Genomic DNA, 22,341 nt, shown 5'->3' with positions numbered 1-22,341 from the left:
CCCAGCGACAGTATATAGTTGGGGTGGCTTGGTCCTGAGTGGGTAATTCAGACTGATGAGCTTTACAAAAGACCTGCTCTTGGTGGAGATGAGAACTGCCAGGACTTATTGTTGATATGGATCAGCACAGCTGCCTGAATTTCTGAATTCTCTTTGGGGCATGACTATGTGGACTGTATAATGAGTGCCTGCAGTTCAAAATTTACTACTATACCACTGGGGCTGAGTTGGCAAGAGTGGAGTAAGCCAGGAACTCTTCTCTAGTTCAGAGTTTCATCTGAGTCTAGGAAGAATTCAGAGGGTTGCAATGCTTGCCTCTTCTTTGAGGCGAGCATTATGAGCCCCCAATGCTCATAACCTGGCCTGAGCCCTGTGAGCTTTGCCAGCACTTTTAATGGAAACTCAAGTGAATGAATGAGGGAACTAGAGAGGAGCAATAGGAAAGGGAAAGATGTAACACGTTAGCATAATATTAGACCGGATCCTGATTTTCAGGCTGAAGAATAAGAAGATCCAGCACCCCTAATGGCATTGATTCAAAACCCCTTTCTTTACTGAAATCCAGTCTCATTTATTGGCCCTTGATGCTTGCACTTAAACTCTTCCGTCTTCACCAAGGATAGAGTGATAATATTTAACATAACGGGGCATTGCGAACACTCTTAAATTATTCATTTAAGGAAAGGACACGTAGCCCTGATGTAATTCCCCCTTTGCCGCCAAGGAGTATATAATATATTGCAGGTCAGGCAGTGTAAAAAGTGCAGATCATGAAATTTTAAAATACTGCTTCTCGGGATTATTAATAATAGAAAGTCTCGCTCGCTGCAGGAGTCCCCGGGATTGGCAAGACTGATAAATAAAACATGTTGTTCCTGCCAAGGAGAATGATTGCTTCCAGGTTCGGTGTTGGCCTGTGAACTCTTACAAAGCTCATGGCCAGGGCATTCCCCGAGTTAGAGGGAATGAGAAAAGCAAAAGAAGAATTTTTTTTCCTTCCCTGTACATTCATTTTCAGAAGGTGAATTCCTGACTCATCTAAATCTGTATTCAAACTCTCATTGATTTCATTGAGGGCCAGGTGGTTGTATATTTTCCCAGCTGTATTCCCCCACACAGGGGTGCAAAACCTCAGGCCCAGAAGCAAAATCCTTCCCAACAGCTTCTCCAAAATGGAATTTAGCCCTCAGGTTGAAAGAGGTTCTGTACCCCTGCCCTAGGATAATGACAACTACTTGTGATCAAACTGGGCTCTAGTTTTTAAAGTGCCCAACTGGGGCCCACCTGGATTTCACCTTCCAAATCCCACATAAAGATATCCACAGGCATCTTCACAATCTTTGCCTATACATCCCCTAAGGCTGGGATCCTAGGTGCACTTTCTTGGGAGTAAGCCCCACTGAAACACAGTGGGACGTACATCTACGCAAACATGCATAGGATTGCATACATCTCTTGGACTTTAGATACAAAATTTATTTTAGCCCTGAAACTTTTCCATTGATGCCTTTCTGTTTGCATCCATATCCCCACCCATCTCTCTCTCTCTCTCTCTCTCTCTCTCATTTTCATGGCCAGAAGAAGATGACCTCATCTTCACCTGTTCTCTGGTTTCTTTTCCTGTGCTTTAAAGCATGCTTCAGCTGACTTCTCCACCCTTTAAAAAAAAACAAATGGGGACTCCCTCTCTTCCTCTCCTGCTCTGGCCTGGTTGAATGGCTTCTCCTCAGTGCTCGTTGCTGGGATATACCATCTTCCTCATTTCCCTCTTCTTGGGCTACTGAGCCCCTATCCTCTGCATTCCTCCCCTGACCCTGACCACACATTCTTCGTCTCCTTTGGTGGTTTCTCTTCCTCTCGCTGCCTCCCCAAAGATGGCCCAATGGGGCTCACTCCTGCTCCTTGATCCCCCCCCCCTTCTCAATTCTATATGGCCGGACTATGTCCTATGCCTTCCTATGGTATCATTATGACAATGATTCCCAAATCTATTTCTCTACCCTCACAGTGCACTTCTTGTCCAATCCTTTCTGTCTTCTTCTAAAATGTCCTTGGGCCTATTCCATCAATGTCACAAGCTGCGCATAATCAAAACAGGATTTACATTTTTTCTCCCCCAAATCCTCCCTTCTCCGATGCTTCTCCATCAATGAGATATCCTCATCTCTCCTTTCTTTGAGACAAACAGCCTATGAATCATCTTATTATCCCCACCATCTCCTTCTTCTCATATCCAGTCAGGCACCAAATTATCTAATATCAAGCATCTCCTAGAATCTACAACCTAGAGATCTACATGTCTCTCTTCATATTGGCTGCTAAAACCCTTGTCCATGACTTGGTTGCCTACCTTGACTCCTAGAGGTTCCTCCATAATGGCCAGTTTTTCTCCACTCCAGTTGGTTCAGCATGTCACTACTGGTCTTTTTTCCCCCTTCTTGCTTTCATGATGTCACACACACCCTTCTTACATCCCTACACAGGCTTCTTTTAACACTTCATGGTAACGTTCAATCCTTACTTCTAAAATTCTCCACTTCTCAAGCCCTTGCTACCACCAAGCCCTGGCTATGGGCTGGACTACACTTTTGGATATATCACAAGATACAGCCCTTCCAGGGACTCCATCACCTCACACTGCAAGTGATGGACTGTATGTCTGAATGCTTTCATACATCACAATTTTCTTCTAGAAATATTTGACCCCTGTCACACTAGCTTGCCACAGGCAGTATACTTTTGTCATGGGAGAGAATTCAGACTTGTAGTACACCATCTGCAGCCTGAAGCAGAATAGCGGGTCAGCTCTTTATCTCCTTTCTTATCTCTCCTGTCCTTACACTCTTTCTCACTCACTTCTCTACTCTCAAGCTCATATCGCACATCCCCCTAGTCTCCTCGTATTCCCTTGTCATCTGTCATGCTGCTTCCTATGCTGGTAACAGCTTCATCTTCTCTCTTCATCATGCTCTCTCTCTCTCTCTCTGTCTCTCTCTCTCTCTGACTCCCTTCTCCTCCAAGTTGCAGTTTTCTATCCCTTCTCTAGAGACCCACTTCTTTAATAAATCCATTCCTGGGTCACCCCAGCCTCACCTTGCCTGCCTTTCCTTTGCCATGTGATGCTCCATGTCTAGGACAACCACATACACATCCCCCCCTCCCCCGAAAGAGAAAATGCATCACAATTAAAGAAGACAGAGATTTCCATAAAATGTGCACATGACCATATATATTTTTCAATGGAAATTTTGAAAGAATGACTATAATTTAATAATAAATAGAATACAGCTCAACACAGTGGGGAAAACTGAGTGGCCTGCGTGCCTACCCATTGTGCTGCCCAGATGCTGACTGCTGATGGGCAACTTCAAGGCCCCTCATTGCTCTCCCTTCTGATGGTTCTTGATCTTGAAACTGGACTTGGACTAATTGGACATGGAAGGCGTCCTTCAAATAGGATGCCTTCAAATAGAGGACTGTCCTCTGACAGACCTTCAAATAGCTATTAGGCTTCTCTTCATTCTCCACCCTCACTTGTTGATTATTCACAGAATTAGAATGCCTGAATAGGGCTTATATGCAAATTACAGCTTACCCTTATATGTAAATAAAACTGCATCCTATTTACTCGTGTATCTCATCTTATGAACAATAAAAAGAATGGGGAATAAGTTCATCAGATCTGCAGTGGCCTGGTAATTGGAAGATGGACTGCCAACATTTGTAAGGTAAACTGAAGACTTAGCTGTAAACAACACATTCAAATTCAGCAACAACAACAACCAAAATGCAAAACATGGCCCATGAGGGATGAGCCTTCAACCGCAAACTGAAAGGGTAAACTGTAATGTTATTGCAAAGAAAATGGAAGTTATATCAGATGACAAACTGAATTGTTGTCGAAAGAAAGGAAAATACTGTTATCGGATGCATTAATAGAAATGTATAAGATTCAAGCTAGGGGAAGTAATACTATCACATTACATTGCATGTGTGAGCAGTGCTGGCTTAAGGGATAACCATCTACAAACATTAGAAAGACTATCAAATACACAGTTTTAACACAAGTTAAAATAATATTTATACATGACTAGTTGCACCAGAATGTGGATGGGGATGTGCATTCAAATGAGCATTCATACTCAAATACACCATCTGATAAATATTAGGATGCATATCTGATTTATACCCACAGATCCTAGTGAAACAAGTGATAGTCACTCAGACACCTGTTTCACACATGAATCTTTGCTGGATGGGGAATTTTTTTCCTCCATTGCTACCACAGACAAGATGCAATGGGCTTCAACTGGAGACAAGTGTGTTTCTTACTTCCTAACCATGGTCACAAATCCAGCAAACTTTCAGTGGGGGAGATTTAAGCATGCACTATACTCTCCCTCTAAAATCAATGGAACTTGCAGCACGCTCCCATGACTGCAATCTTGGACATTTGCAACACACCAAGAAATCTAGTTTAAAATTAAGGGCACAATCCTGTGCATGTTCAGACAGAAAAAAGTCCTACAACTCCCAGCATGTTTCAGACAGCCATGTTAGCTGAGGCATCCTGGGTGTTGTAGGACTTTTTTCTGCCTAAACATACATAGGATTGTGCCCTAAAGAGCTGAATTTACAGAGGCTGAACTGCACTCAAGACTTCAACCGAGAGCAATTGGATAAGGCCTACAGTAGCTGCAGAATCCTGATTAGAAAAAAAGGGGTGTTTTGTTTTTTGTTTTTAAAAAAAGGAAGACTCATCTTACAGATACAATATTATTTTAGTGTAGCAAATTATGCTTCAGTGCAGGGAATGGGAAAAGCCACACATCCCTAAATTGGTCTGAGCTACAGCTGCCTCAGAAAATCCAACCCTTTATAGTAAGCCACAAATTCTAATATATAGGGATGTTGGAGAAATCCACAATGGATTCAAATGAGTTCAGAATCTAACCTGTGGATTCCACAGCGGACTGGCTTTTCCTGACATAATGTGCTGATTCCACAGAACTGTGGACTGTTTTTTTACTGGACAGGGGGGTGCAAATTTGCATTTATGCAAGTGTGAATTAGCAATAGCATGCATTAGCACAAGTAGAACAAAGCTCTCAGACATCTCTAAAAAAAACGATTCTGTCAACGAGCTGACAATCTGCGAAACACAGACAGAATAGATTTAACAAAATCTTTACATTCCTATTAGTATAGGACCACTGGAAGGAGATCACAACCAGCTAGAAATGATTGATAAGCAATGCAGTACTACAGCCAATAAAAATGAATTAACCTGCGTTGTAGACATGGCTTCAGATACTCTGATCTTTGTGCCTTACTTCTATGCCACTTTATTATTTCTCCTCATTTTTGTAAATTCCTTACAGAGCAGAATGCTGTGGGACTGTTGGGTATGATGTAGGAGCCTTATAGCAGCTTTCCCCAATGTGTCAGACAACTCCCATCATCCCCAGCCAGCATGGCCCTGCTGGCTGGGGATGATGGAAGTTGTGGTCTAACATATATGGAGGGCACCACGTTCAGGAAGGCTGCCTTGTAGCTTTGCTAAAGACATCTGTCCCTAAACATGCAGCAGAATGAGCTGGTGGAGTCCTGAGGTTATTGAATGTACACCTTCAGATTGCTGGTGAGGAATTACGTGTTTCAATCCTACAGTTCGACAAACACAGCAAGAAATGGGCTGGTCTAGAACCCTTTTCCCTATTTGCAGGTATTCTACATCAGGGAAATATTCAGAAATGACATCCCCAATTGGCAGCCAAAAGTGGCACTGTCCTCTCTATCACCTCAACATCCTACCAACTGCTGCTGCTGCATATTTAGAGCAGGCCTCGGCCAGCACTATTGCCTCCATTTAGAAGCTGTTGCTATAATAAGACATTACATCACACAATACCGCCACTTTAAAACCCACAGTTTTCTCTTTCTAAATTTGACTTCGCACCCGCTTGAGGGCTGAATCCTATGCTGCCCATGCACCAGCAGGAGCCACCAATAGCGCAACAGGGAGGTAGTGGTTCTTTTAAAAAAAACACCTGGAAACAAGCAGAACAGGGCAGGTCAGCAGACCTCACAGAAGGGAGCTCTGCTGACCTGTCCCAATCCGGAAATGAGCATTTCCACTTGTTTTCGGGCTTGCTTTAGGCAGCGCTAACTCCCCATTGCAGTAGCAGTGGGTCCTGCTGGTGTGATGGAATAGGCAGAAGCACAGCGGCGGTATTGCATCACTTTTTAAAATGTCTTTCTTCCATATAACATACAAAGAGATGAAGACACTCTGGATCTATCCATGCCAATAACCTTTCTCTAACAGGAGAGGTAGGGGAAGCTGTGACCCTCCAGATATTGTTAGATGACAGCTCTTATAATCCATTACCATTGGCCATGCTGTCTGGGGCTGATGGGAGTTGGAGTCAAAAACATCTGAAGGACAACAGGTTCCCTACCCCTGCTACAGATGAATCATATAGAAGAACACACTAAATTGGATTACTCTCAGAGGGTCTTCTAATATGCAGATACTTTAAGCACAGGGATGCCCATCTCTAATGGCAGAAACCGAAGAGGATCTAAAGAGTCTCTTGTTGAGGGTGAAAGTGGAGAGTGCAAAAGCTGGTTTGAAACTCAACATTAAAAAAATGAAGATCATGGCATCTGGCCCCATCACTTCCTGGCATATGGAAGGGGAAGAAATGGAAGCAGTGACAGATTTTATTTTCTTGGGCTCCAAGATCACCGCAGATGGTGACTGTAGCCATGAAATTAAAAGACGCTTGCTCCTTGGGAGGAAAGCTATGGAAAACCTAGACAACATAGTGAGAAGCAGAGACATCACCTTGCCGACAAAGGTCCGCATAATCAAAGCTATGGTTTTCCCAGTAGTAACGTATGGCTGTGAGAGCTGGACTGTAAGGAAGGCTGAGCGCCAAAGAATTTATGCTTTCAAACTGGTGCTGGAGAAGACTCTTACGAGTCCCCTGGACTGCAAGGAGGTCAAATCAGTCAATCCTAAAGGAAATCAACCCTGAGTGCTCATTGGAAGGACAGATACTGAAGCTGAAGCTCAAATATTTTGGCCACCTAATGCGAAAAGAAAACTCTCTGGAAAAGACCCTGATGCTGGGAAAGACTGAAGGCAAAAGGAGAAGGGGATGGCAGAGGATGAGATGGCTAGATAGCATCACTGATGCAATGAATATGGATTTGAGCACGCTCCGGGAGAGAGCGCAGGACAGGAAGGCCTGGCGTGCTATGGTCCATGGGGTCACAAAGAGTCGGACATGACTGAACGACTGAACAACAACAACAATGCCCATCTCGGCTAGCTCTTCCTGCCCCCTATGAATTTGTTCAGTCTCTCCCCACCCACCCCCAGTTATACTACTGTATGCCACCACTGCCACCCAATGGTGGTTCTACACCACCCTTTTTAACCTATTGCATAATAATTGCATGTATCCTTTTTGGCTTGTACTGCACTATGGGAAATGGAAAGTGCTGTTCCCATCTCATTTTTATCCAAAAAGGTAAACATTCCTCATTTTAATTGTCTCCTCTTTAAATGGTATGACTCTAGGTCAGCTTTTCCCAACCTGGTGCCCTTCAGATGTTTTGGACTACAACTCCCAGTATGCCATACTGGCTGCAACTGATGGGAGTTGAATATTTGGAGGATACCAAGTTGGGGAAGGCTGCTCTAAGTTATAAGTATTCAGATGCCCAAATGATTTATATTAGACGCACCTTGTTGTTTTTTGATGAGTTTTCTGCTCCTTTTCCTGTTGTCCCTAACAGTTTGTTCAGGTTTTTGATGGTTGTGGGTGCATTGAGCTACCTTCAGTGAGTTATTGAAAACCTATTTTTGAGGGCTAACAGCTATTTATTAAATTATTAAATTTCTTAATCGCCCATCTGGCCAGTCACCTGGCCACTCTGGGCAATGTACAACAGTACAGTTTAAAACAGTAAAATTACATATTAAAACGTCATATTTCTAAAAAATAACCTAACCACCCCAATACTTTATTAGTAATCATCATTGATGTGTAATTAGGGTACAGATTTTCCTTTTCTTTTTTCACCAGTTACATCATTTTGTACGTTTTAGCACTGGATTTATCTGCCATTTACTGATTGCAGTCCTGAAGTGTGCACATGGATATATCCACACCAGGGCTGGCCCTACCATTAGGCAGAAGAACGAGGCGGTCACCTCAGGAGGCAGATGGTGGGAGGCAGCAACAAGGTGTTGGAGGGAAGAGTTGTGTGTCCTGAGCCCCCTAAGCTAACCGGCTGTTTTAGGTGTGGTGGAGGATGCCGTCCCATTGCCAGTGCTGAAGAAATGTCCAACTACCAGTTCAGTCAGCTTTTGCATATGGAATGGGAGGGGGCACCATCTTGTTATTTGCCTCGGGCAGCAAAATGTCTTGGGCAGGTCCTGATCCACATGACATGGGGTTTCTGGAAGGGTCAGGAAAATGAAGCATTCTCTGTGAGCCTGAGATCCAGAGTACTGAATGTCTCACTTGGCCCTCTGCCTGCCCATATCATACTTGCAAGGGAAACAAGCACACATTCTCTTCCTCACAATGAGAATGTGTGTGGTTGTCACTGGTATTATGAATAAGGTTGCCAATTCATGTTTTCAAAAACATTGGCATCTCAAGCAGAATACCTCTGAGCATGTAGAGTGTTTCTCTTATAAGACTCGATGGTCTTATAGGCCCCTTCCAACCCTACTAATCTATGATTCCCATAGGGAACAAAGCTTTTTAAGCCCTAAGAACAAAATTCCTCTGCACATGTCCAAAGAACTTCTTCTTCATGAAATGAACCAGCTTCTCTTTAAAAATGGAATGCATGACCCAATACCTCTGAACATGTGTTGATAGTCTTCCTCATCTGACAACTAAAGGGCAGCTAAACCGATCAAGGGGCTGGAGCAACTCCCCTCTGAGGAAAGGTTACAACAGCTGTGATTATTAAGATTAGAAAAAAAATGGTGAGTAAGAGGAGACATGATGGTGCTGTACAAAATTACGTGTGGTGTGGAGAAAGAGATTAGGGAGACATTTTTCTCCCTCTGTCATAATACTAGAACCCGGGGTCATCCCATGAAGCTGATTGGTGGGAAATTCAGGACAGGTAAAAGGAAGGACATCTTCACACAGTGCTTAGTCAAACTATGTAATTCATTTCCCGATGATGTAGTGATTTGGATGGCTTTAAAAGGGGACAATTTCATGGAGGATAGGGCTATCGATGGCTACTAGTTCTGATGGCTATATTCTATCTCCAGTCCAATATCAGAAGCAGTATGGCTATGTACACCAATTGCTGAGGAACATGGGCAGGAGGGTGCCGTTGCATTCATGTCCTGCTTGTGGGTTTCCCATGGGCAGCTGGTTGGCCACTGTGTGAACAGACTGCTGGACTAGATGGACCCTTGGTCTGATCCAGCAGGGCTGTTCTTACGTTGTTATGACAAAGAGCAACTTGAAAGCCTAAAGTTTATATAAGACCAGAGTGCATCTGAACCTGTGCAAAACACCCCTAAAAAGGGAACCATCCTTCTGGCAAGTAGACATGAGAAAGGAAGGTAAAAAACCATTCTTATAAATACATACATACATACATATACATACATACTTGTTTGTTTATTTTAAAAAAAACTATGTCTTATATAACATGGGGCATAAATAGAAACACCTGCTACATATTCTCCCTTTGAAATTGCTCTTAAAATGGCAGAATCTTTTTCCCATTTGAGTTGCATCAAAGGAAGAATTGCTGCCAGGTGCATCTTTCATAGTGCCACAGTGGATCTGAATGCCATACCAGGTGCCTCAGTCATCTCCCTCAAAGCAACTCCAGTTGAATGAAAATCTTGCACCTGCACACACGCTATACTGAAGTTTCTACCACCCCAGTCGTACATGTATGGTAACAGGGGAAGACCCAAAGCACACTTTTCCCCCTGACCCAAGCCCTACCATTGGGCAGTGGGAGGCAGCCACCTCAGGCAGCCGATGAGGGGTGTCATGAAAGGCACCAAATGTGTTAGTTATTTAGTTGACCACTGCTTTATTTTTACTGCCAGGAAGGGACAGAGGTTCTTGTGGGATTTTTCTTTTCTTTTTTTGCCACAAGTGCAAAAATAATTTGGCCAGCCATGGGTATTCTGCACCTTGAAATTGGGGGTGGGGGACACATTTGCTGCTTTGCCTTTGGGTCACTATGGAAACCAACCCAATCATGAAATTTTGGACGTTTGGAAATTCTGATTATGAGGCCATTTTTAACACCCTTCCTTATATTTTAAGTTGGATGTACACCTGCAGCCCCAAGAAGTGAGAATGTGCTAATAGAGGGTGTCACTTCAAGATGCATGTAGAGAACACTGGTTTTCAGTGTTGACCTATGTTGTTGTTGTTTTAAAAATCTTCAAGCAAAAAACTAGTACTGTGCTCCCCAACCCCCACCAACCAGCACTTGTAGTGGCCTCCTCGTTCTACCTAATTGTAGGGCTGGCTCTGCCCAAGCCACCCCTCCCTCCCAACCCCCACCCCAAACAAAACCCTGAAAGTGGCAGTGGTAGCTATACAAAGCTTTTGAAGTTGCTCCCTCCTCCAACCTGTCATGAATTTACCCACATCTCACTTTGTCAGGATATACTGCCTCCAGACCTGCATCTTGCATTAGTTGTGATGAACTGATCGTTTTTCATGACTTATATTTTTTAAAATTTATTTGTAGTATTTTTATCCAGCTTGTCCTCAGCCAAAAAGGCTCCCAGAGTGGCTTATGAATAATCAGTAAAAGAAGACAGTCCCCACCTGCAGGCTTACAATCTAATTTCGCCAGGAACTGCCTATACGTTATCATAGTCCTAAAGCAGGGGTGGGAAACACACGGCTGATGGCCCACATGCACTCCCCTGTCCTCTTCTGTGGCCCAAGCTGCAACTGAATTTGGGAGTGGCCCCAAAAATCAGTTTGTTTTCTAGCTAATTTTGGCCTTTCTAAGACTCTGTAGCAGTTTGCCACTGAATTTGGTGGTGGTGGCAGGAATGCCGGCTGGGGTGGGGGGTATCCAGAGGCTGGAAACTGGCCCCTCGGACCACCCAAAGTTGCCCACCCCTCTCTTATAGAAAGCAGACAAAGGCTGAACAATCTCCCACCACTGAATTCTGCTCTCCATATGACATTCTGTGCTTTTATAGCAAAATAAGGGACACCCTGCCCAATAGGGGATCCTTGCCTTGCAAAGAAGGAGGGCCATGTCATACGTATTAGTACTGATGTGTTTATTGCTTAGCCGCCACCACCACCACCAACACTTCAGAGCATAACCTGCCCCTTGCAGAATGCCATGATGATGACCCAAAGTCCAAAAGGGAGAAGGAGCCCCCCCCCGCCCCCATCCATGTGCTCCTGTTACACTACCACCATGGGCACCTGCTTCCCTTGCCTAATGCACAGGCTGCTCTCCTTTATATACATGGAAAAAAAATATTTCTTCATTGTATGTGGTTTTGTTTATCTACATTTTCTAAGATTAATGAAAGGCTTTGCATAGACTTTGTGTGAGATGAACTACCAGGAAAATGGAATGGCCTTCATAAAGAGAAGCTAAAATTATCTATTCAGGGATCTAAATTAGCAGGATCTAATATTTTTGAGGCATTCTCAAAAAATCATCTTCCATAATAGGTATGCTGCAGATCTATCTGGCTGAAACCTGCATTAATAAAGGGGCTAGCTCTTGGATGCCACTTCAGGGTATCATTTCCAATCCTTTCTCAGTGAGACATCGGTAGGGAAAAATCTCAGTGGATGCTTGAGCAAATACTGATTTGTGAATTAGGGAACTTTACCCTCAACACTTGATCTCTTCTTAAACAAAGCCACACTTAATTAATAGGAAGGTGTCCAAGATCTGTCTCTTGGGCAATACTGTTCAGAACTCAATATAGAACAAACTGATCTGTTTCCAAACAGTTCCAGGATTTCCATGTGTAAGCAAGGTAAGTGATATGCTAAGCTAAGGGCGCAATCCTATGTATGTTTAGACAGCAAAAAGTCCAAGAACTCCCATGCTGCCTGGGAAATGCTGGGAGTGGTAGGAATTTTTTTCTCTCTAAACATACATAGGATTGCACTTTAAGGGTGCAATCCTATGCGTGTTTCGACAGAAAAAAAGGCCTACAACTCCCAGCATGCCCCTGCCAGCATTGCCTTTTCTCTGTCTAAACATGCATAGGATTACGCTTTAAGTTTCTCTCACCAAGTACTATGCCTTCATCAGTGGCCAATTTCAGATCTATCAGAAGACAAATAAATTTGACTAATTTACAGGGATCTCTCCATCACCATTTCATTCATTTACTGTTCTCAGACTGGTCACTGCTAATGTGTCTGTCTTCTGTGATCACTTTAATCCCTTTTAGCTAAATTATAGTGTGGGCCAGAACATTGTGTTCCACAATGTATTTTTAATTAGATAATATTTCAAAGAGATGACATGTTGATGACAGCTCATTCTCTAATACACTGCCTATAGAAGCAGTGTCTACTGGCCCCAAGAAATATGAGCTCAACTACACATACATGGAAGAAGATGGCATAAGAATGGCATGTTTATTTTTCAAAAGGCAAACTTGGCAGGGAATTAGTTAAGATATCTATATTGTTCAAAGGATTTTTCAGCAGTGTCCTTTTTCGTACACTCTTGTCCAACCAATTAGAAGTTTCAGTGGTCTTCAGCAGGACCTTTCCTTCCATTTTCAGGAGAAACACCCACTAATTTGTTTTTTAAAAATAAAATGCAATAGACTGAATGCCTTATTTTGTTTTCTAGTGTCATCAAAGGAGGTATAGGCTGCCCTTCTCTAAAAGTTTCTGAGATAGAACAGGGTCAAATTTTCATATCAAATAAATAAAATAATAACATGATGCTAGTAGCAGCAGCAGCAGCAGTAATTACCAGAGTTCCACATGTGCTCCAATGTGCACATGGAGCTCCAGCGTGGCTATAATTCTCCATTCATCCTAGTGGATGAGCCAGCTTCATGTGTCATCCTTTTGCACATACAGAACAATCCCCCTGCCAGCTCAAGGGAATATGGGATATCCTCACAAATGGGTGAGCTCTGTGTATGTGCTGAGGCTTTCATGCCCTGAAGGAACCAGTAGAGTGAGACAAAAGGGTTTTAATTAGTGGTTCGGAAAGAAATAATAAAATGATGGTCTTTGATGTCATGTGTAAATTACGGTTAATTTCGAAAACACCCCTTTGCAATATTTAGCTTGTTGCTTCTTATGAGAAACTGATGCAGCAAGTTTCATGAGTTGGCCTCACTTTCCCATGGTCACAGAAGCATCCATCAATGTCCCTCTCTCCTCAGGGCCTTAAGACCCAGAAGAGCTCCTGGGAGCAGCTCTCCTGCTTTTGGAGGAGGTTGCATTGCCAGCCTCAGATTCTGGGGACTCCTGTTTTAAAGCTACCGTCACACCCCAATTGCCTCCATGCCATCACAGCCAAAAGTGTCAAAAGGGAGCACAACCCCTTTAAAAGGGGAAGGTTTCGTGCAGTGTATGGGAGGAGCTAGCAGCCTCTATGAAGCTCAAATCCTATTTAAGGCTCAGTTTGAGTTTGCCAGTTGCTGGAACAATGTGCAAGCTGCTTCCAACCCAGTTGGTGCACTCCATGGTGCTTTCCATTCCTTGCTTTCTTAAGCTGGTATCTGACCTTTATCTGACCTCACTTCTGGAATCTCTCCTGTGCTGACCATCCTGGAACACGTCCCTCGCTATGCCAGACCTTGCCTACTGGATTTCAATCCTTGGTTTTTGTTTGTTTCCCTGGGAACATGGGTGCAGCAGTACTCTCAAATGGGCTAATCCCCATACTCAACAAGACCTGTGACCTGAAATCGTACACTAGTTAGCAAAGCCACAGCACATCACTGAGTACCAGCACTTTAAAGACAGTCAGTGTGAAGACAGCAGTTGGTTGCACAACATCTTATGCTGATCTAGCTCCTTCAACTCTAGTTCAGGTCTTGGCTTCCATGCTGACCTTGCAGCCTTTTCATATACCTCCTTAAGCCCTTGCCTACCAGATCTTAGGACCATACAACCTACGGCAGACTGCGTTTCTGAGATCTTGATTGCCCCCAGCCATTCATCCATTTGTATTATGAGCTCTTTGCCTAAATCCAACAGTAGGTTGCTGTTGTTCCCATTTGAAAAATGCAGAAATGAGACTGAGAAAGCAATTTACCTAATACCACACACTGTATGGCTGAAGGAGGTCTTGAACCTGGATCTCCAAGTCCCAGGTAAAGCATGCTATTCACTGGACCAGCCCAGTCAGGTTTATTCAGAACTACTACAAGTTGATTTTGTAGGCAAGAACCTTCTTCTTCCAGTATATTTAGCGGACAGGGCCCACATCACTGTCCACTTCATGCCTTTGATGAAGCAGGCTATTGCTTACCATGCCACAATCCATGTGTTAGTCTTGACGGTGACATTAGTCTACTCTTCTGGAATGCAGTATTACTGTTTTCATTTAGAAAAAGAAATATTATTGGGGGGGAGAAATTTACTCCTCCGATTTTTGTTGTTGAAGTGTTCTGCCATCTAGGCAAAATGTGAGAGTCATATTTTATTTTATGTGTAGAACTTGGGACATTGGGGGTGTGGGGAGAGAGAGAAATTCAATCTTATTTTAGAAGCTTTTTGCAGCCACATTGGTTTTATACCTCCCTGCAATCAGAAATGTAGGTACCCTGCTTGTCTTTGTCTCTTCTCTCAGATACCAATCCCATCCCTCTGTGTCTGCATCTCAAAGTTATATGAATGGAATTCCTCCATATCTGGCAGTATATAATAATGCACTGGTGAGAAGAATTCTACTATTTTGGCATGAGGCTGATTTTACTCAGGTGAACTAATTGAACCCAATCACTTGCACCCTTTTTCTGCTATAGCATCCTGCCATCCACATAGTATCAGTGTGTTTTTCTACAGATTTATGATATGCATTTTGAGAATTAAACATTTTTATTGTGTTATTACTCCATGAGATCTACACCTTTTGTGTATTGTCTAGACATCATTAGAATACACAGGTGTGGCAGTGCAGTCATTCTCTTTTTTCCCCATAAGGATTTGTATCACATAGATGTTCTGGGTATATCTATGATGAGATGTGTTTATGGCACCACATTACCTGTTCCACTGACAGTATGGATGGGAGTTAACCATGTGTATGGAATAGACAATAGCCTATATGAAGATAACAGAGCAGTGAGGAGCTAATCAATGATACCCACTTTGAGCATGCCACTCAAAATATGTGAGCTTTGATTGGGAGATCTACAACAGTGATCCTTTCCCATAATCCAGTTGGAGGGAGGAAGAGGGGTGGAATGAAGGCATGGAGTGTCCCTCTGCAGCACTCTACATGGAAGAGTTCAACTGTTTTGCTCATCTGTAGAAGCCTAATTTAGTATCAAATGACCCATCTGGATTGCACACAGAAAGCCAAAACATCATCTTGAGAACTGTGAAGTAACATTCCCAAATCATCACAGTGCAGGTGCAGAAGGAGATGATTCACAACATCATTTTAGTGGTTCAGATGCAGCTACAACCCAGTAAATTTTATTGAATAATAGGATGAACAGACCCTGCCCTTTCCAGATTTTAGTCACAAGCCATTTCCCAGGTTTTATGAGCTTGTCTCCTGTGCTTTTAAAAAAGAGCACAGAGCAAAAGTCAAACCCTTTTTCTACAGTTGCATTTAAATGGAATAGGAGCTTTAAAAAGAAAAGTGCTTCTGAGAGAGAAACACTGAACAGAACCATTTTTGTTTGTTTTGGTTTCCATTTACCTTTTCCGGAGCTGGGAACTGCAAATGATTTACTTCCAAGGGTGTTATCAAAGGAACTGTCTGAAAACCATCCTCACTGGATGGCTGCTGCTTGTTCTTGTCATTCAAATTGCTCCCCAGTTTCACCATTCTTAGACCTCACGTTCCAGACCTAAAACATATTGAGATGACCACTGTTAAAGGGATGAAGAGGTGGGGGGGGGAGAGAGAGAGAGAAGACTGGAAATGTTGCCTTGTGATGTTTCTGTCAGCCCTGCAGGTCATACCATATTCATTTGCATGTCTCTGCTAGATTTCTAGAGGGGTGGGGAAGCCTCTTGTGTCTAGTAGCACTTAGTTACTGGACACCATTTAAAAGAATATAGCATCAAGTATGCTGCTTGAGCCATCCTCCAAGAGAGTTCAGATCAAGCTTGTTTAGATCCAAACATAGCAAGCACTGTTATAAATCAAGATCATACCACATGGGCAAACCCCGCCTTGCTGCTTTGTTGTAAATCCAAGGAAACCAGCAGTCTTCACAAGGAATGGTTTTGGCCCAGGTTTGGGGAGGGGGAGGTTGTGGGGTGTGTGTGTGTGTGTGTGTGTGTGTGTTAAATCACAATGACTACATTAACTCCTTGGAGTGTGGCGCTTATTAATAAGAATCATTATTTAGCAATCCTCTGTTCTTAGGCAGCTCAAAGAGTCTGTCTTAAAGAATGGATATGGTAATACTCTGGGACTATATTTGTAATAGTCATATTGAAGATGGTTGATTAAAGAGGCCATTTCCCTCCTCAGTTTTTCCAGTTGCTGATAAATCTGTACCAGTAGGAAGGGACAGAAGGGGCACAAATACAAGTCTCACAATCAGAACGACCCCCCCCCCAAAAAAACAATACAACCTCCCACCACACACACACACACACACACACACACACCAGCCTCCCACTGTGTACTTACTGCAGGACACCCCACGCTCTAAGAAGGAGGCTCAGGCCGGAGTGCGCGAAAGAGCTGGCTTTTCTCTCTCTCTCTCTCTCTCTCTCTCTCTCTCCCCCTGCTTTCCTGGGTGGTGCTGAATGGACAGCGCTTCGCTCCTCAGCCGGCTGGTTCCCAAACGCTACTGAAAGCGAATCAGGGAGCGAGTGCAGAGAGCAGCTCGCATCTGCGGCACGCGGCAAACCCTCCCAAGCTAGCTGGGGCGGCGGCGGCTTCTGTGCGGGATCTGGCACCACCTGCTGTTGCAGAGTATGGCCACACGCGCTTGCGAGAGAGAGAGGGATGGATGGGACGAAGGAGACGTTTACCCACAACGCCCCCTCCAGGCTGCTCGGCGAACGCCAGATTAGATTTCTGTGCTCAGCACTGCCTGCGTATTTCCCACACGACCGTGGAGCTTCCTGTGCGCTCTCCTGTCTGCTATGATGTCATTGACAAAGAGGCACGACTTCAGGAAACAGGACAACAACATACAAGATCCGTAGCTGTAGCAGGGAGCGCCCCATCGGAAAGAAATCCTGAAGCGGATTATCTATTTATTTATTTTCATCAGAGCTCACTGTCCTTGGTGTCAAAATGGGGAGGAGAGATTCTTTGGCTTTGGTCTGATCTTGAGGAATACACAAGCTCAGAGCTAAATCTCAAGAAGTCAACAGAGAAGGCAATAGCCACTGGAAGCGAATGAGGACATTTTAAGGCACACAATGTTTTGCGAAAGAATGCGCATTTCATGGAGGCCTGTGGTTGCAACACAAGGCATCTGCTGATGCAATCCTAACACCTTCTAGGAGAGCATTCCGCAACCTGGTGCCCTCCAGATGTGTTGGACTACAACTCCTAGCATGCCAGGTTGGGAAAGGCTTTACTAGGACAAAAGTCCCATTGAATTCTGGGGGACTTACTTCCAGGTAAACATGCTCGGGATCAGACTGTAAGATGTGGAGGTTGGCTTGCCTGCAAAATAAGATAAGGGCTTCCTTTCAGCCTTTCCACTGAAAAGCCAATAATGTATCCAGTGCGGTAGATATGAAGATGTCAAGGACTCTATTTGCTCTGACTTAAATCTCTCTTTCCAGCTATCATTCATCTACCTTGCTAACAGCATTTCAGCCTAACCCCAAGCATAGTGATGTGTAATCATTAAACAATCCACCTCCTAGTAGAGGGTCTTGCTGATCTGGTCCTCAGTGTTGATTCCCAGACCCATTTCCTTGAGGGGAAAAAAACAGGGCAAAGAACCCTGTCCACCTTCCCACTTCTGTTGGGGGAACCAGTGTCTTCCTTTTCCATCTAGCAGTGCAGAACTCTGCAACAGGGCCAGACTTATGCTCTTTTCACACATGACACCAACGATGCCCTTTGAGCCTCCATTGCACTACTTGTATCATGGTGAGTGTTCTGAATACAGGCTAGAACATGAAAGAGAAACAACAGGAATGTTTTTGCATGTGTAGGTTTCATATTTGCAGTAAGGAAAAGGACTGTAAGGAAAAGGACATTTAAGCCTTCATAGTTTGCTTTTCCCTATTGACAGCCAGCAACTTCAGTCACACATTACATTTTTAGTAGTACAGCTAAGGTATTTGTTTTGTTTTTAGGTGAACAGCCAACAGAGTGAATGTAACAGCCTGGTGAATCCTATAGGTACCCTCATCAAGAACTTGGGATTGTTGGTACTCCCTATTGACTGTACACTTAATGGGAAGCCTGGGTTTGCTGCTATGTAGAGCGAAGGAAGCAAAGCCTAACTCACCCTGACTGGCTAACCTATCACCACCAGATAGAGAAGGCTTTTAAGTGATACCACTCCATTTATTTATGTAGTTCGGAAACTTCAACTGGTACAAAATATGGCAGCCAGGCTGGGACATCCCATGGAGAGCATATTACACCAGTTTTAAAATCTTTATGCTGGCTGCCAATTTGTTTCCGAGCAAAATATGAAGCGCTGGCACTTATCTTTCCAGCCTTCCCTGGTCTAGGTCCGAGGAACCTCAGGGAGCGCCTCCTCCCTGCGCCCCTGGCCGCCGCCTCGGGGCCTTTGGGGGCTCTCTGCTGCGGCTGCCTAATGTGAGCCTGGCAGCCACACGCACAAGGACCTTCTCCTTGGCCGCCCCTCAGTGGCAGGACGACCTGCCAGCTGAAATGCACCTGCCGACCTCACTGAAAGCTTCTGAGCAGGCATTGAAGATGCTGTTATTCCAGCGGGCCTTCCCTTTTGAGAACTCTTGTTCCTTTCCCTGACTCTTGTATAGGGATGTTAGAGAATTCCACGACAGATCTCAGTGAGGCCAAATGCCAGTGCATTTGGCCCCCCAAAATCCATCATGGAACGAAGCCCCCGCCCCCCCAACCCACAAAAGACACGTGGGACGAAGTCCCCGCTGCCCCCACCCCACGAAAGGCACGTGAAATGGAGCACTTACCTGCTCCCGTCCACGCTGCTTTGCGAATGGTGGCCGTCCTGCGGCCGCCATTCACTTCGTCTTCATAGCCGTGATAGGCTACGTAAATACTTACGTATCACGGCTAAAGCAGGGACGCCATTTGCATCCCTGCAGAGGCCATGATAGGCTACATAAGTATTTACGTAGCCTATCACGGCAGGGGGGGGGAACCCAGCATAAGCAAATGGCGGCAGCTACCGCCATTTGCGTACACTGGGTTTTTTTCCCCCTGCCATGACAGGCTACGTAAGTATTTACGTAGCCTATCACGGCAGGGGAAAAAAACCCAGCGTACGCAAATGGCGGCGGCTACCGCCATTTGCGTACGCTGGGGTTTTCCCCCCTGCCATGATAGGCTACGTATTTATGTAGCCTATCACAGCTCAATACAGGGACGCAAATGGTGGTGGCTACGACAGCCGCCATTTGCGTCCCTGCAGGGCTGCCCAGCGGCTGGATGTCTGGCTGCAGGCAGCTGGAGCCGGCCAGCAGCTCCATGGCTTGGCCGCAGAGCGGAGCCAGCCGGGCAGGATTCCGGGGGGGAGGATCGGATCACCTCCCCCCCATTGAGGATTCCGGGGGGAGGGACAGAGCACCTCCCCCCCACCGCAAATTACCCAGCGCAGAGCCAGGTAGGTGTTTCATACATCCCTACTCTTAGGGATGGTGGAGAATTCCGCCATGGATCTCAGTGAGGCCGAATGCCAGTGCATTCAGCCTCACTGAAATCCGTGGCGGAATTCTCCGCCATCCCTATACAAGAATAAGGGAAAGGAACAAGAGTTCTCAAAAGGGAAGGCCTGCAGGAATAACAGCGTCTTCAATGCCTGCTCAGAAGCCTTCAGCAAGGTCGGCAGGCACATTTCAGCCGGTGGGTCGTCCCGCCACTGAGGGGCGGCCAAGGAAACCCCCAAAATCTGTGGCGGAACAGCCTGCCCCCCCCCCCCCGCAGATTCCCCCCAGGACGAAGCTTACCTGGGGCAGATGTTCCGGACGGCAGCGGCTCCGGCGGCGGCAGTTGGTCTTTCAACCGGCTGCCGCGGCTGCCATTTGCTTCTGCTGTTTGCCATGATAGGCTACATAAGTATTTATGTAGCCTATCACAGCAAGGGGGAGAAAAAAAACAACAGCGTACGCAAATGGCGGCTACAGCGGCCGCCATTTGCCTTCCCTATTTTTCGCCGTTTTAGCCTACGTAAATATTTACATAGGCTAGTACGGCGGGAAAAAAAGGGGGAATGCAAATAGCGTAGTGGGCGCTATTTGCGTTCCCTTTTTTTCGCCGTAATAGCTTACGTAAATGTTTATGTAGGCTAAAACGGTGAAAAATAGGGAACGCAAATGGCAGCTGCCGTAGCCCTTGCCATTTGCGTACGCTGTTTTTTGTGTGTGTTGTTTTTTCCCTGCCGTGATAGGCTACGTAAATACTTAAATAGCCTATCACAGCAGCCTGGCTGGATGCAAATGGCAGCTGCTACAGCAGCCGCCATTTGCGTCCACAGCAGCCAGTCTGCGGCTGGAACGCCGGCTGTGGCCAGCCCTGGCCGGCTGCTCTGTGGAGCGGCCGCGGAGCGGAGCCGACCGGCCGGGCACAATTCCGGGGGAGAGGACCAGATCACCTCCCCTCCCGTCGAGGATTCCGGGCGGAGGGACGGAGCGCCTCCCCCCCCACGCCGCAAATCAATCCGCAAAAAGGTAAGTGACTTTCGTACATCCCTACTCTTGTATCCTGTTTTTAAGCCGTGTTGTTTTATTGTTGGATTTTTTAAAAAATTGTTTTTCGTTCAAAGTTGTTTTTAGTTATATGTTGTTTGTATATACTATCTGAAGCTTTTATGTAAATGGTTTTTAAACTTTGTATATTGTATTTTAATGTTTTAACTTTTGTAAACTGCCCAGGGAGCTTCGGCTATGGGGCGGTATAGAAATCAAATAAATAAACAAACAAACAAAGTTGACGAGTCTGTGGAGGAACAGAGGGCGTTGGGCTGGCATGGCCAGTAAATTGGCCACCGCAACTCAAGATGAACTGGCTTGCACTGACTGAAAATATCTTCAGATATTATGCTGAAGGTATAATATATATTTTACCCTACACCTGTGCAAACAGACCTGAGGAGAGATTGCTCTCCATTGGTCGTACCTTTGATGTTACTGTCCTCAAACCTCCAGCGTAAATTTGGAGGCTGCAGGCGGAGTGATGCAAGGGGAGGAGAGGGTGTGGGAGTCTTATTCTGCAAGCAGTAGCCTCATGTGCACGGGGAAAAAAAATCTGGATCCAACCCTTGGAAATCAAGTAGCATGAGGCCAGGAGCGAGAGAAACAGGGAGTGAGCAAAGCAAGAGGTGTCACAAGGCCATGAGCCAGCCCCTTTATATCTTCCCATCATGATATCTGAGCACATGTAAGAGGTAATAACAATGGAAAAATGCAAGAACAAAACTGCATTTAATTACTTTTCAGACATCACAGGAAGACACTCTTGGCTACTTGTCATTCCATCAAGCATGATGCCTGAATGCATCTTATGAGTTAAAAACAAAACATGGTTTAGCATTATTACCCTGGGGGCCAGAACCACCCATGTAGTAACATTCCTTTATTTCCATAATTTTAGAAAGAAAAAAGAAGAGTGGCAATCACAGAAGAGAAACTTAATTTGGGCTTTTTTAAGGCTGAGGGAACCCCTGCAGCTATTTTAGGAAATTTAAAAGATTGATTTTAGGGTTGAAAACCCTTCTCTTTGAAGCTTGCCAAATCAATTCTTTGCACATTTATATGAAGCAGCAGTAATGAGTTTATATAAACTGGGTGCTTCATATTTAAAGCTGTCAGCAATGCCCAGAGACTGAGAACAAGTGAAATCTCACTAAGGACACCATTAAGACAGCAGGCAGCAAAGTGAGTTACAAACAACAAATGAAAGAGAAACTTGAAGATTTTAATGCATTTTAGATATAATCTGACATATCTGCTCATACAGGGCCAAAGCAGA

The 22,341-nt window shown here is 44.7% G+C and overlaps 1 protein-coding gene across 3 annotated transcripts in view; it reads right to left on the bottom strand.

The window, feature by feature from the left end:
• Nucleotides 1-22,341, bottom strand: part of NSG2 (neuronal vesicle trafficking associated 2) — a 137,457-nt gene that overhangs the window by 75,006 nt on the left and 40,110 nt on the right. For all 3 annotated transcript variants that reach the window (XM_084838710.1, XM_084838711.1, XM_084838712.1), the window contains exon 2: nucleotides 15,916-16,066. In XM_084838710.1, the coding sequence (XP_084694836.1) occupies nucleotides 15,916-16,044 (129 nt within the window). In that variant the 5' untranslated portion in view covers nucleotides 16,045-16,066. The remainder of the gene's footprint in view (nucleotides 1-15,915; nucleotides 16,067-22,341) is intronic.

The sequence above is a fragment of the Heloderma suspectum genome, chromosome 2 (assembly GCF_057233095.1).
Source record: "Heloderma suspectum isolate Gila_16-S chromosome 2, 16-S_ref, whole genome shotgun sequence".
Classification (NCBI taxonomy): Eukaryota; Metazoa; Chordata; class Lepidosauria; order Squamata; family Helodermatidae; genus Heloderma; species Heloderma suspectum.
This window is presented reverse-complemented; position numbering and strand designations above follow the sequence as displayed.